This window comes from Dreissena polymorpha, chromosome 1 (assembly GCF_020536995.1).
Source record: "Dreissena polymorpha isolate Duluth1 chromosome 1, UMN_Dpol_1.0, whole genome shotgun sequence".
Lineage (NCBI taxonomy): Eukaryota > Metazoa > Mollusca > Bivalvia > Myida > Dreissenidae > Dreissena > Dreissena polymorpha.
Genome location: NC_068355.1, coordinates 23,528,745 through 23,544,677, shown reverse-complemented (window position 1 = coordinate 23,544,677; position 15,933 = coordinate 23,528,745). Strand labels below are relative to the sequence as shown.

General features: G+C 40.2%; 1 protein-coding gene across 1 annotated transcript in view; it reads right to left on the bottom strand.

Moving 5' to 3' along the window:
• The window catches only part of LOC127874433 (uncharacterized), a 43,514-nt gene extending 28,468 nt beyond the window's left edge, over positions 1-15,046 (bottom strand). The window contains exon 1 of the mRNA XM_052418756.1: positions 14,882-15,046. Coding sequence (XP_052274716.1) covers positions 14,882-14,906 — 25 coding nt within the window. The 5' untranslated portion in view covers positions 14,907-15,046. The remainder of the gene's footprint in view (positions 1-14,881) is intronic.
• Positions 15,047-15,933: the final 887 nt, after the last annotated feature.

The window sequence follows — 15,933 nt, the reverse complement described above, 5'->3', positions numbered from 1 at the left end:
CCTGATAAGCCTGTGTAGTCCATGATAAGCCTGTGTGAAGTCCCTGATAAGCCTGTGTGTAGTCCCTGATAAGCCTGTGTGTAGTCCCTTATAAACCTGTGTGTAGTCCCTGATAAGCCTGTGTAGTCCCTGATAAGCCTGTGTGTAGTCCCTGATAAGCCTGTGTGTAGTCCCTGATAAGCCTGTGTGTAGTCCCTGATAAACCTGTGTGTAGTCCCTGATAAACCTGTGTGTAGTCCTTGATAAACCTGTGTGTAGTCCCTGATAAACCTGTGTGTAGTCCCTGATATACCTGTGTGTAGTCCCTGATATACCTGTGTGTAGTCCCTGATAAGCCTGTGTGTAGTCCCTGATAAGCCTGTGTGTAGTCCCTGATAAACCTGTGTGTAGTCCTTGATAAGCCTGTGCGTAGTCCCTTATAAGCCTGTTCGGACTGCACATTCTAATCTGGAACACCACTTTACTCGCATGCATTATGCCCAAGTTTCACAAAACGAGGGTTCAATAACAACGTCCCGTGCTGAGCGTCACGGTAAAAGGAGGACTATAAGCTGGCCATATAGTAGTTTAATCAAAGAATACCTATTTTCTTCAACTCAGTCAGAGCTTTTGATAATATTCATTTACAACCATAATCACGTAACAATTCACAGGAACACAAATGCTTTATATCCTACACATTGCTTTAACTAGACCTAAACGAAAGGCCGCACCGTCCTGCCGCCATGAAGTCCCTCCCCTACAATTCCCCTTTTTATCTGACCACATGATTATTCAGAAATTAGTAAATGGAGATTCAATCAATTAACCAAATTTTCACAGTGAAACTATTTATTTATTTATTTTGCTTTTATGACCATGTTTAAATAAAATAACATGATGTAATAAAAAATATATAGATAACACATTCTATATAGAAAATATGCCACAGGGGTAATAAAATTACATGTTTGACTGCGCGCGATAAAGAGCCCTTTTGGCAAAAGAGCACACTATCATTTTAACAACGTAGCTTGAGGTCTCATTACCCTAATACGTGTACATTTGTTATTGTCATGAATAACACCGGTTATATTAAGAGAGTACAGTTCCCACATTAGCAACGTTTTATTGCGTGTTAGGTCATTATAAGTGTGCGTGAAACATACAATCCACATATTTCACACATACTGGTTTGATGGCGCAGGAATTTCAGCTATGCGGTACGTGTCTATGACACGGGGGTCACAGCTCCCGAGATAAATTAGCCAACACGCGGCCGTCAGAGCGCGCTCACTGACGCTACGTTGTATCAACCAACGCCCTTAACCATGCCCCGATGTTTATTGTACTCTTCTTAAAAAAACAGTGTTAACCTAGTACGGCTTCATATTTATGTTACGAAAATAAAATAATATTTATTACATCATATATCGCTGAACGCATTTGCATATTTCGCTTAGACTCCCCAGTGTACTCCGAGCAGTCTGTTTGCAATATTAACGAAACCCACATGGCGACGCTATAATCGGTGAGAAATTTTTTGGAAGATAAGAGCACTCCATGAAACCTAGCACCCCGATAAGAAAAACATGTGCCTTCTCAACTTAGCACGTGCAAGTGCAAGGACGGCAACTTCAGTTAACCCATTTATGCCTAGAGTATAGAAAAAGGGCCTTGGCAAACAGCGTAGACCCAGATGAGATTTCTGTAAAAAATATTCAAAATATAGAAATAAATATACTAGACATCCCTAATTTTGGAAATAAATTGATCCAATTTAGAAGGATGGAAGAGTCCACTAGGCATAAATGGGTTAACTTTTGCATGAGACTGTTTTTAGAAATTGTCAGAAAGTACCACACACTTACGTCGAACACTAGAATACGAAGTGTCCACTTGAAAGTACAAATTGCGGCATGGAATGTTTGCGTAATGTCAGAATCCGTTGATTTTGTATTCCCAACAACGTTTATGTCCCCCAGGGGAACATCTTGTTTTTGCCCTGTCTGTTTGTTGGTTTGTTTGCGTCAAACTTTAACCTTGGTCATAACTTTTAGAGTGATGAAAGGTCAAGGTCATCCTTCAAGTTCAAAAGTCAAATATATGAGGTGGGGGAACATAGTGTTTCACAAACACATCTTGTTAAACATGTACCTCATCTTAAATAGCATAAGCATAAAATTGTGTAAAGTATTACTCATGTGAATTGTTTGCAAATTAAGTTTTCTCATGAAAGTATCATGATAAAACGCAATTTTCCCCACTATTTCGTTCGCACGTTCTTTCTTAACCGAACTTTTAAACGCATGCATAATTATACTGCTTGTGCGAGAAGAAACCATCCGCACGTTCGTTTAAATATGTTGATAAATCTATACTTTACGCTGTTAACAATAACCTAACAGTTCGCCGATTTCAGAAGGCACGCATTCCGAACGTGGGCTAAACAGAAATGTAAAATGGGTGCTTAGGCTTCAAGGCGTCTCATCTGGGTCTCCGCTGTTTGTTTAAAGAAATTCCAGTAAGTAGTATTCTAAATATAGAAATAAATATACTAGAAACCCCTAATTTTGGAAATAAATTGATCCAATTAAGAAGGATGGAAAAGTCCACTGGGCATAAATGGGTTAAATAAGCCGTGCTATGTGAGGGGTTTAATGCATGTGCGTAAAGTGTCGTCCCAGATAAGCCTGTGCAGTCCGCACAGGTTAATCAGGGACGACACTCCGCCTAAACTAGATTTTTGCTAAGAAGATACTTTCGTTAAACATAAAATATCATAAAAGCGGAAAGTGTCGTCCCTGATTAGCCTGGGATCACACTTTACGCACATTCAGAACAAGGCTCAAATGATACCACGCTGGTGTCTGACTTTAGCCGCTCTTATCATTATCAGTGCTGATCAATACAGAGATGCAGATGCAACGGTGCAGCGAACCATCAAACGAAATTGAAAATTCTGCTGAGAGAAAAGATTTCAGACACAGATATTCTTAGATATTCTTCATGATGGGTTGATGCACTGACATGGCTACCTCACGATGGGCCAGTCACTGTCTACACTAAGCCCGTAATGTAGACCGTATCTCGGAAATATTTCCACAAATGCAATTTTCTGATTGACGGCCGGCCGGCACGCGATCTCGTGCCTTGTGGGAGACACGCCGCTGTCGGGAGACTGACACGCTGGAGCAACAGAACAATCAAAGACCTCCCCTGCGTAGTGACGGTAGCCACTATATTCACCAATACAATTATCATATATTTGAAAGGATTTTTAGTGAAAAAAAATGTTCTACAAAATTGGTCGTTTTCTAAAAAATGACGAGTTGAAAATAAAGATAAAAATGTGAAATGAGAATAACTAATTGAAAACATAATAAAAACGAAATATATGAATCAATTATTTCGTGGTTCAAAATGGTACCAGGCATTTGAAAGGAAGTGATATGCATGGAACCAGTCATATCTATAATAGTATGAACCGCGCTCTGTGAAAACGTGGCTTCATGCATGTGCGTAAAGTGACATCCGAGATTAACATGTGCAGTCCCCACACGCTTATCAGAGAGGAAACTTTCCGTCTAAACGGAATTTCCGCTAAATCCTTTAACTCTTTCAGTGCGGGAACCGAATTTTGAAGGCCTTTGCAAACAGTTTGGATCCAGATGAGACGCCACAGAACGTGGCGTCTCATCTGGATCCAAACTGTTAGCTATTCTGATAGTATTCTTTGAAAAAAAAATCGAAGAAAATGCTAATTTTATAAATTCAGCAGACGACATTTTAGCAGACGACAAATTTCCCAGCATGCAAAGGGTTAAACGAAAAATGAGCGGACTTCACAGGCTACTACGCACGTGCATTAAGACCGGTTTTCCACAGCGTTACTCATATTCACACGAGCATGAGTGGCCTGGTGATTAGAAGATATTTGTTTATATCTGACACTTACATCTGATTTAAGTTTGTATTATTCAATCGTTCACTCCCACAGACAAACAATGCGGATACCCATTTAGAGATCATTAGCTGTAAGAGGCGTTTCCGGCACTCACTAAGCGAGTTTAAGTGTCCAAGTGTCAACATGAAGAGGCCGGTGAAGTCACTGGTTCTCCACTTGGAGATCTTCCACGGTCAACGCTGTTGCTGCGATGGTTTGGAAGCCACACAAAAGTGGAGCAATCAGTGAACTACGAGATTTTGAAAATCATCGTTTTTCGTGAGACATTTTTTTCGTTGATATTGTGGTTTGACCGAATTTTTCAAAAACACGTTTAAACAACCACTTTTTTTTCAAAATTAAAGTCCGCGTGTTTGCGTGTCCACGATAAAGCCAATTTAAGGCGCGATCTGAGAAAACGGGGCTTAATGCATGTGCGTAAAGTGTCATCCCAGATTAGACTCTGCAGTCCGCACAGGCTAATCAGGGACGACACTTTCCGCTTTTATTGTATTTTCGTTTAAAGGAAGTCTCTTCTACACGAAAATTCAGTTAAGGCGGAAAGTGCCGTCCCTGACTACACAGGCTTATCTGGAACGACATTTTACGCACATGCATTAAGCACAGTTTTCTCAGAACGCGACTTATTAAAGCTACGAAATTGCATGACAACCAATATAAATGACTTTACAGTATTCGGAATGAACGTGCATGTCACACGCAACATCGCAAAATGCTCAACATCAATTGCCATATATGAGCACTGTAATCCATTCTTCTTATTTATAAAGTGAAGTTTCAATTACCAGAGTATGATATGTAGACTCGTCTCAAAATACAGCACTCATCTACAGTTAATAACGACTCACTGCTCGGGTTTCATCTTTCATTGGAATGTGAAAAATGGCTTACGGAATGTTATAATGTAGCTACTAATATAACATAAAAATTCGGTCAATAAAATAATGGTCATATTTCACAATCAAAAAGATACAATTGTGCAACTGACAATCTCGAGGTTAGATGTTAATGTTTAGTAAATGATGTAATGTATACACTCTACATAATAAATAGCTCGAGTTACGGTATTTTAAACCAAACGTCAACAACATTGTTCGATGTCAAGTTATATACACCGGTGATCCCGCTCGCGCACATTGTACATGCTAGTTTTATGATATTTGCATATATATATATATATATATTTATATATATTTATTTATTTATTTATTTATTTTTATAGCTCTTACACTTAAAAGCGTCTGATTTATGTGAAAAGAGGATTTGATGCATGTGCGTAGTAAAGAGTTGTCCCCAATTAGCCTGTGTAGTCCGCGCAGGCTAATCAACAACGACATTTTCCGCTTTTATTATATTTTTCGTTTAAAAAAAGGCTCTCCTTAGCAAAAAATCAAGTTAAGGCTGATATCACAGGCTTATCCGGGATGACACTTTACGCACCTGTATTAAACCCCCTTTTCACAGAGTAAGGCTAAAATGGAATGGTCCTGTCTATTCACGCTGAGCCAGAGCACAGGTATTGGGCGCGTAGCAAAGTCACTTAAACACTATCAATATGTCATAAAACAACTTTTTTCATTAAAAATATATATATATAAATCTGATATAATATATTTTTTTAATCATTTTTTATTTTTTGATGACAAAAAAGTTGTTTTATGACATATTGATAGTGTTAAAGTGACTTGGCCACGCGCCCAATACCTGTGAGCCAGAGTACCCCGAAGAACCCAATCAATTCGATATTGTGACACACACAAAAAACTCCCATGCTGCCGGTTTGGGAATTATACTCAAATCGCAAATGTAAGAGGCGCGTGTACCAACGACTGGTAACAACCGGACATCTAACATTGTAGCTATTATATTACAGCTGTTATTTTATACTTTGAATCAGCAACGCACGCATTGCCACAAAATTATAGGTAATCAACGGAAACACTTCGAATCGATACATTGATTCGCATGTGTAACGCTTTGTAGAGTTTATAATTCAAAATGATGCTTACTCATAAACGAAATTTTCTATTCAGAGTGTGTCTTCGCAATCTGTGTTATTTCGCTACACTGTTCTGTTATTTCTTGAATCTGTTTGAAATTGTCATTTAGTTTAAACCTATTTATTTTAGCTCGATTGCGTCGAAAGCCTTAGGCTTATATAAACGCTCTCGAGTCCGTTTCCTGGGCCTAGAACCAGTACTTGGTCATTTCGACTATCTGTGCACGAGTCCCTTTAAAACAGACGCGACATCACCATTATGCTTTCGTTTATCAGTAATTCGTAACATAATCAAGGTTTAATTGGAACCAGTAAACATTTCCCGAACGGCACAGAGCAAGAAATCGATATCCGTTGATCAGATGCGTTCACTGCGTCCCAGTGACTCAGAGTGACACACTAGTGCTTGGAACCAGAATAAGATCTCTTCCAGCAGAAGAAATTGGGAACCAACTTGACTAGATCTCTGATTCAGCGAGTGATTCACGCTGCCTGTCAACATGCATACATCAACACTGACTGGCACAAAACATGCTCTTCTAGACTGCGCTCGCTCGAATCAACAAGAAACATGCGTAGATTTTTATCGGAACTGAAACCAACCCATAAACCATTTGCGGTTGTCTCTGACACTGGTGCAACTTACATTCTTAAAATGTCATGTCCTTTAAACAATATTTGCCGAAGAATTGTTTTTAAAGATTGTCACTCGCATTACTCATCATTACTTATTTAACCCATTTATGTCTAATGGAGTGTCCCATCCTTCTAAATTGGATCAATTTATTTCCAAAATTAGGGATGTCTAGTATATTTATTTCTATATTTATAATATTTCTTACAGAAATTCCTGTAAGCAAACAGCGCAGACCCAGATGAGACGCCGCTGTTTGCCAATGCCTTTTTTCTAGACGCTAGGCATTAATGGGTTAAGAATGCGATATAAGCGGTGTTTGATCCTGATCTTATACGAAATGTAACCAGGTGCCCAATTGTTACAGGGTACATCTGTTTGTAAGTGAATCAACTAACATGAAACAGATAAACAAAGCTCCTGACGGATTAAACACCACACTCGAACATAAACACATGATAGGGCGGTAGAATTTTCAGCGATTAATAAGATGCTGACATCTGCTTCTTTACTTTCATCCAGCCCCGATCTAGGAAAACGTCGCTTAATGCATGAGAAATAAGTGTCATTCCAGATAAGTCTGTGCAGTCCACACAGGCTGGTCAGTGACGACACTTTCCGCGTATATGGAACTTTTCGTTTTGAAGAAAGTATATTATTAACGTAAATCCAATGTATGAGTAAAATGTCGTCCCTCATTAGTCTATGCGACATGTGCAGGCTGAGTTTAATGTCGTCCCTCATTAGTCTATGCGACATGTGCAGGCTGTTTAATGTCGTCCCTCATTAGTCTATGCGACATGTGCAGGCTGTTTAATGTCGTCCCTCATTAGTCTATGCGACATGTGCAGGCTGTTTAATGTCGTCCCTCATTAGTCTATGCGACATGTGCAGGCTGTTTAATGTCGTCCCTCATTAGTCTATGCGACATGTGCAGGCTGTTTAATGTCGTCCCTCATTAGTCTATGCGACATGTGCAGGCTGTTTAATGTTGTCCCTCATTATTCTACGCGACATGTGCAGGCTAATGTTGGACGACACTTAACGCACATGCATTAAACCCAGTTTTCTCAGAATGGGGCTCCATTAAAACGTAAATCACGAGTCAAGTAGAGGCATTTTTATGAAAGCTTTCCAACTCGATTTTCTTAACCCATTTATGCCTAGTGGACTCCCCCATCCTTCTAAATTGGATTTATTATATTCAATTTATTATCGAAATTAGGGATGTCTAGTATATTTATTTCTATATTTAGAATATTACTTACAGAAATTCCTTAAAGCAAACAGCGTAGACCCAGATGAGACGCCGCATCATGCAAAGGCCTTTTTTCTAGACGCTAGGCATAAATGGGTTAAACTGGCAAATATACAAGGCGTCATGGACAAATCAAACATTGATGCGCGAGTATGTACATACTTTGACTTAAACGTGTACATTGTACATCGTTACATGTATGTAGACTTTCTTAGTGCCATCCGGTCAATTATGAGTGCCTATGAGTGTTGTGCAACTCAGTAAGTAGACGGCGTGAGAAATCACGCGGTGACGTCATAAGGCGCCTGGGGCGTGGATCGCTTCTCTGATGGACATAAAAGCGTTACAACAACATAACTAGTGACACTAATGTGGCTGCCTCGATGCCTGAACTGATAAGAATAGATCAGACTGAAGATGATCGATATATCGCTGAGGAATGGTGCATGACAGCATAATGAATAGATACAAAGATAAGATCTCAATAATGCTGTTAGTGGGATGGTTACGTCTACGCGCTCGTTGGGGCAGTTGCGCTCATTCGGAACATAACAGAAAACGCGGTCCGCCACTTAACAATCTTGTTTTGTGCGACATTGTTAACAGTTGCTTTGTAAGTTTCACATGACCGTTACATTAGTAATCTGATGTGTCACAGGCTGAAGTTGGTACTTGCAGTTAATGACGAACATCGGCGATTGTGTATACGCGCCTCGCTCTGTGACCGAACCATACGCCTTAACGCATTTTGATAAGAAGATATGACGAACACATCGGCGATTGTGTATACGCGCCTCGCTCTGTGACCGAACCATACGCGCCTCGCTCTGTGACCGAACCATACGCGCCTCGCTCTGTGACCGAACCATACGCGCCTCGCTCTGTGACCGAACCATACGCGCCTCGCTCTGTGACCGAACCATACGCGCCTCGCTCAGTGACCGAACCATACGCGCCTCGCTCTGTGACCGAACCATACGCGCCTCGCTCTGTGACCGAACCATACGCGCCTCGCTCTGTGACCGAACCATACGCGCCTCGCTCTGTGACCGAACCATACGCGCCTCGCTCTGTGACCGAACCATACGCGCCTCGCTCTGTGACCGAACCATACGCGCCTCGCTCTGTGACCGAACCATACGCGCCTCGCTCTGTGACCGAACCATACGCGCCTCGCTCTGTGACCGAACCATACGCCTTGACGCATTTTCATAAGAAGATCCTTCCTTTAAATGAAACATGATCTAGAAGCGGAAAGTATCGTCCCTGTGCATAGGCTATTCTCAGACGACACTTAATGCTCAAGCATTTTCCCAGAGCGAGGCTAACATATGGACCGTGCTCTGTGAAAAAGGGGTTTAATGCGGACTGCACAGGCTAATCTGGTACGACACTTTACGCATAAACGTTTTGCTAACAAGAGTCTGCCTTTAAAGAGAAATCATAACAGCGAAAAGTGTCGTCCCTGATTAGCCTGTGCGTACTGCACAGGCTAATCTGGTACGTCACTAAACGCACATGCATTAAACCCCATTTTCACAGAGCAAGGCTCATATATATTCGCACTAAGATTTTTTGTTGCAGGTGCGGTTCCACGTAACCAACTCTATATTAAGACGTTTCATCAACTATAACGCTTGTATTTGTATTCAAGGTATGCGATAGGTACACTGGTATTCAAAGTACACTGTGTCATATGCCCCTTGCTCAACGGCCGCGCTTTGTTTCACGCCCACTTTACCGCAACCTCGCGCAATCAATTATACAATGTACCTTGGGACAGGTTAATGTTCTCGAATGGACGTTAAATGGACTGGAGAATTGATGGGAGGGGGCAGAAAGGGACATGTCACCTGTCATGTCAGATAGCAATATAAATGTAACAATAGAAATATTACGCCTTTCATGGTGTAGTATTCGACACAAGTATTGATGAAAACGTTGACCGGTTTAAGGTTTCATGTATACGAGGTTACAGTCATAAAAATTATGAATTTCGCACGAATTTTCGTCGTAAATGGGTGTATTGTACTCACAGGAATTTGAACTGTTGAGCACTTTATATGCCTCCATATACAACCAAAACAATTACCGTCAAAACAGGTGATCTTTGTTTTCAAATCACGTGCGTTTACTCCTGTTTAGTACTTGATTTAACAAAAATTATTGTTAAATGTCCTTGTATATTTAAAGTCCGGCTGTTTTTGAATCACACTTTAAATGCATTAAGACGACCTCGGCGCATGTTATACTTTTGTAGTATACCTAATGCCTATTTTGTAACCATAGTTGCTCAGCAATTTGCAATATAATGAAATCATTGTCGTATATTTTGTAAATCTACGTTTTGGACTTTTGTATTGTACTACATGTATATAAAGTTGGTAATTGCGTATGGTGATCAAGTGGTGTCAGAGATACTGTATATGTTGCACAATTGCATTTATGATTCAGTTCAGAGACATCAGCTGGTGATGGTGGTGATGATGATGGTGGTGGTGTTGTTGGTGGTGGGGGAGGGTGGTGTTGGTGGTGATAATGGTGGTGGTGGTGGTGGTGGTGATGTTGGTGGTGATGGTGGTGTTGGTGATGGAGGTGGTGGTGATGGTGGTGGTGATGATGGGTGTGGTGATGATGGTGGTGGTGGTGCAGATCGAGGTGCTGGTGATGGTTGTGATGCTGCTGGTTGTGGTGGTGTTGGTTTTGGTGGTGGTGGTGTTGATGATGGTGGTGATGATGATGATGGTGCTTAACTGCTTTTAGTTGTTGGTGGTGGTGTATCAGGCGGATATAACGGTGATGGTGGCGGTGTTGTGATTGTATTGTTGTTGATTGTGGTTGTAGTGGTGGCGGCGTTGATAGTGGTGATGATGGTGGTGGTGGAGATGAAGGTGGTGATCATGGCAGATATGTGGGTGGTGGCGATGGTGGTGGTAGTGTTGGTGGTTGTGATGGTAGTGATGGTGATGATGGCGTTGGTGATAATGGCGTTGGTGATGATGGCGTTGGAGATGATGACGTTGGTGATGATGGTGGTGGTGGAGGTGATGGTGTTGTAGTTGTTGGTGGTGATGTTACTGGCGGGGATTAAGGTAATGGTGGCGGTGGTGGTGATTTTGTTGTTGTTAATGGTCTCGGTAGTGTTGGTGGCGGTGGTAGTGTTGGTGGTGGAAGTCATGTAAGAGATGTACGTGATTTAAGTTGTGGTGTTGTTGATTTTGTTATTGTTGTTGATGGTAGTGTAAGTGGTTTTTGGATGTAGGTGGTGATGTTTTTGTTCGTTGTGGTGAGGATGATAATAATAATGATGATGAATAATAATATTATAATAATACTGGAAATTATTAAGTATGATAATGATGCCGATTAAAATGTTGCTGATGCTTTTTCGGCTTTTGATGATGATGATGTTGTTGTTAATTTTGATAATGATAATGATGATGCTGATGATGATGCTGCTGCTGATGATGATAGTGGCACTAATACATGTTGATGACGATGAGCTAAAGAGGATGACGTTTTTTCAGTGTCTTAAATAAATGACAACCAGCTCACTAGTCATTACCTCCAGCCATGACATGATACATCAAGTGAAATAAAGATGCTGCTGTCTGAACGCGATGTCAAAATGATTAGCCAGGTGATATTGGACTGGACGTTAAACAAACACAGCTCCCTTGCCTTTCCCTATTCCCCGCCGGCTAGAAGAGAATACTAAATAAACATTAAGAGCGAATGAAGAGAAGATCAGAAACAGACGAAGGTCTAGGTTCAAAAGCATGAACATTTGTTGTATAAGCATAAATATCAAACCATTGGGGAAAACAAACCACATGTGTTTGAAGCATGTCTGTTACGTGACTCATCGGAAATTTGAAATGAGTTCTCCTGAATATTATACTGAAAACGACCGTTTATCAGTGTATTAACCCATTTATGCCTTGAGGACTCTCCCATCCTTCTAAATTGGATCACTTTATTTCCAAAATTAGGGATGTCTAGTATACTTATTTCTACATTTAAAATATTTCTTATAGAAATTCCTTTACGCAGACAGCGCAGACCCTGATGAGACGCCGCATCATGCGGCGTCTAATCTGGGACTACGCTGTTTGCCAAGGCCTTTTTCTAGACGCTAGGCATAAATGGGTTAAACAATTAATTTCTAATCAATCATGGCTTACCCAGCAGCTGGGAAAAACAGCGTAGAGATTTACGTAATTTGTTTTCATATGATCACCAATGATTTATCAAATTAAATATTATTTATTTGGCGTAGCTGTCATACCCATATTTTAACCTTGACCTATATGAACAGCGTACACAATTTTGGAATAAAATTCCCGAAAGTTAACCCGAATGAATAAAACGTTACTACTGCATTTGTCAAATTAACCCATTTATGCCCAGTGGACTCTCCCATCCTTCTAAATTGGATCAATTTATTTCCAAAATTAGGGGTGTCAAGTATATTTATTTCTATTAGAATATTCCATAAAGAAATTCATTTAAGCAAACAGCGCAGACCCAGATGAGACGCCGCATTATGCGGCGTCTCATCTGGGTCTACGCTGTTTGCAATGTCCTTTTTTCAGGACGCTAGGCATAAATGGGTTAAATTTGTTTGGGAAGCAGCATTCCATGTTATAAGGATGTTGAGCGTAAAGCTATCGTATCGCAGTCAGTACAAAATGTATATAGTTTTATATACTGACATATAAATAATAAACATTCAACTACTTTGGTTTTGAATAAGCAAGTGTCCCAGCACAATCATTGCACTTTGTTGTAACGCAACACATTTCATCATCACAGTATACCAAGGTTAGTGTGCGGAAGTCTGTCTGGAAATTAGCCCAATAACGTCACAATATGAATAGGCTACCAAATTGGCTGCCGACATAGGCTAGGGATTATTGCTACTGACATTTGCTACCGACATTGGCTATCGCGAGCTGCCGACATTGGCAATCGACAAAGGCTACAGACGAAGCAACCGATATTGGGTAGCGACATTGGCAACCGACATTGGCTACCGACATAGGCTAAGACATTGGCTACCGACATTAGCTAACGATATTGGCTAACGACATGGGATAGCGACCATTGCTAATGCCATTGGCTACCGACATTCACTACCGTCATTGGCTTTTGACATCGACTATCGACATTAATTACTGACATTGACTACTGACATATGCAATTGACATAGGCTACCGACAATGGCTACCAACAACTGACATAGGCTACTGACAGAGGCTACTGACATAGGCTACTGACATAGGCTACTTACATAGGCTACTGACATTTACTATCGACAATGGCTACCGACATAGGCTACTTACAATCTGCCGACATAGTCTACTGACATAGGCTACCGACATAGGCTACCGACATAGGCTATCGACATAGGCTACCGACATAGGCTACTGACATTTACTACCGACATAGGCTACTGACATTTACTACCGACATCGACATAGTCTACCGACATTGGCTACCGACATATGCTAATGACATAGGCTACCGACATAGGCTACTGACATAGGCTACTGGCATTTACTACCGACATAGGCTACTGATATAGTCTATCGACATAGGCTACCGACAAAGTCTACCGACATAGGCTACCGACATAGGCTACTGACGTAGGCTACCGAAATAGGCTACCGACATAGGCTACTGACATTTACTACAGACATAGTCTACCGACATAGGCTACTGACATTTACTACAGACATAGTCTACCGACATAGGCTACTGACATATGCTACTGACAGAGGCTTCAAACATAGGCTACTTATATTTACTACAGACATAGTCTACTGACATAGGCTACCGACATAGGCTACTGAAATTTACTGCCGACATAGGCTACCGACATTGACTACCGACATTGACTACCGACATAGGCTACTGACATATGATACCGACATAGGCCACGAGATGTAAATATGTGATCGTAATGTGTGGAAAGAAAACTGCGTCGTAATAAAATAACGGCATGCCAGATATTTCAATCGTGGAGAACATACTAATGTTAATTACATGATATGCATGTGAGGACACATTTTATGTGATCTGATGTAATCTCATTTTTTATCTTGGTACAAAACCGTGAATTTTGAATGAACGTGTACGTACGTTACGGATAGTTCCGGAACGTGTAACATTTTGCAAATACCAGCATATATAACAATATAAATGTATAAAAAGCACAGGAAATGAGATATGCACTATTAATTGATTTATAAACTGAAAATAGTAATACAAAATGGATACTTATATATTCCATACACTACATAAAAAACATTGTGTACTGTGGACAAGCGACTTAATTTAGAAACAAAATAATTATTAAACCTTAGTTTTCAATTAAACTATTCAAACCAGTTAATGTTAACTCATTTATGCCTAGCGTCTAGAAAAAAGGCCTTGGCAAACAGCGTAGACCCAGATGAGACGCCGCATAATGCGGCGTCTCATCAGTGTCTTTGCTGTTTGCTTAAAGGAATTTCTGTAAGAAATATTCTAAATGTAGTAATAAATATACCAGACATCCATAATTTTGAAATAAATTGATCAAATTTAGAAGAATGGGAGAGCCCACTAGTCATAAATGGGTTAAACTATTATTTTCAAAATATGGATATACGCAGAACACCGCTTTTAAAGATATTTTGTTTATTCAATAAATTAATAGTGAAACAATGTGCGGGTCTAAATTTCATTAACAATGAATTGTGAACGCAGAAACGTAAGATCCATAGAGCGTTTTTAGTTAGCTGGATGTTTTTTTGTTATTCAAATTTCTGAGTTATTTTCAAGTTTACCTATATTTATTTTTTTATTTAATGGCTCCGTCTGCAGAAGTCTGCAGAGTCATTCTGCACAGCTCGTGGCTGGTTGCAGCAGACTGCAGACGCGCGCAGCCAAACTTTGGAGCCGCTGAAAGTGTCCTCAAATAGTCCGTTCACATATTTATACAAATAGATACGTGATTATTAAGCTAAAAAACACATAACAATTTAAAAAGTAACTCACGTGTAGTTTCTGTAGCCCCTTCCATTATTTTCCGCGATTTAGACCGGTTTTGGAAACGATATTTTACTTGTATTTAAATCCAAAATTCACACGCGTGTCACACTCAAAGTTGCAGACGCTGTAGTCACAAACTGAGACTGAGCGAAATCGAGGCTTTGAATCGACGCGCCGCCTTGCGGCGAACGTCAGAGAGTAGGAATTACAAGGGAGACAACCTTGTATTTGTTGTAAGGTAAGTATAGCCTTGATTATCTCTCACAAATCAGTCGCGCCCCGAGGCTAGTGGAGCTGACAATATGGTTATCTCTCTTCCATCAATCAAAGTACAAACAACTGACTCATTGCCCGTATGTTGACACGACAGCATTATGATCACAGCTATATAGTCACTTTCAACATATATGGCGTACAGGGTTCTTTACAGAACCAAGAAGAAAGTCTTAATACAAAAAAATGCATACAGCCTGAACCAAGATGAAAGTCTTAATACAAAAATGTGAATACACTTTATCGTATTTTGTCTTTTTATATTAAATAGATAAATCAATGTAAGTACATGGAATTAAACTATATATACATAAACAAAGGCTCCATTGGTTTTTGTCGGCTCGGGTACAATTTAAATGTACCCCGGGTACTCTTAAGTATACTTACATGTACCCCGGATACGGAAAATATACTTAGACGTACCCGGCCAATTTAGACTGTACCCGAGACGTATTCCCGCCCAAAATCCGATGTCCTAAAATGCGCTACGGAATACGAAACAAAATTCTATTTCAAAAAAGCTTCCGCAACATGCTTGTTTGAGCCGGAGTTTCGATAATATTTAACAGAATAAATATGAACATAATTAATTAATTTTAAATAAATAGCCGACAACGAAAAATATAGCGTTAGAAATCCCGGGTACGTGTTAGTATATTTACCCGGGGCACATGTAAGTATACTTTTCAGTACCCGGGGTACATGCAATTAGTTCCCGAACCGACAATGACCAATCGAGCTAAGCTAAACTAAGACTGTTTTGATATTTTAAGGTAAGCGCAGTT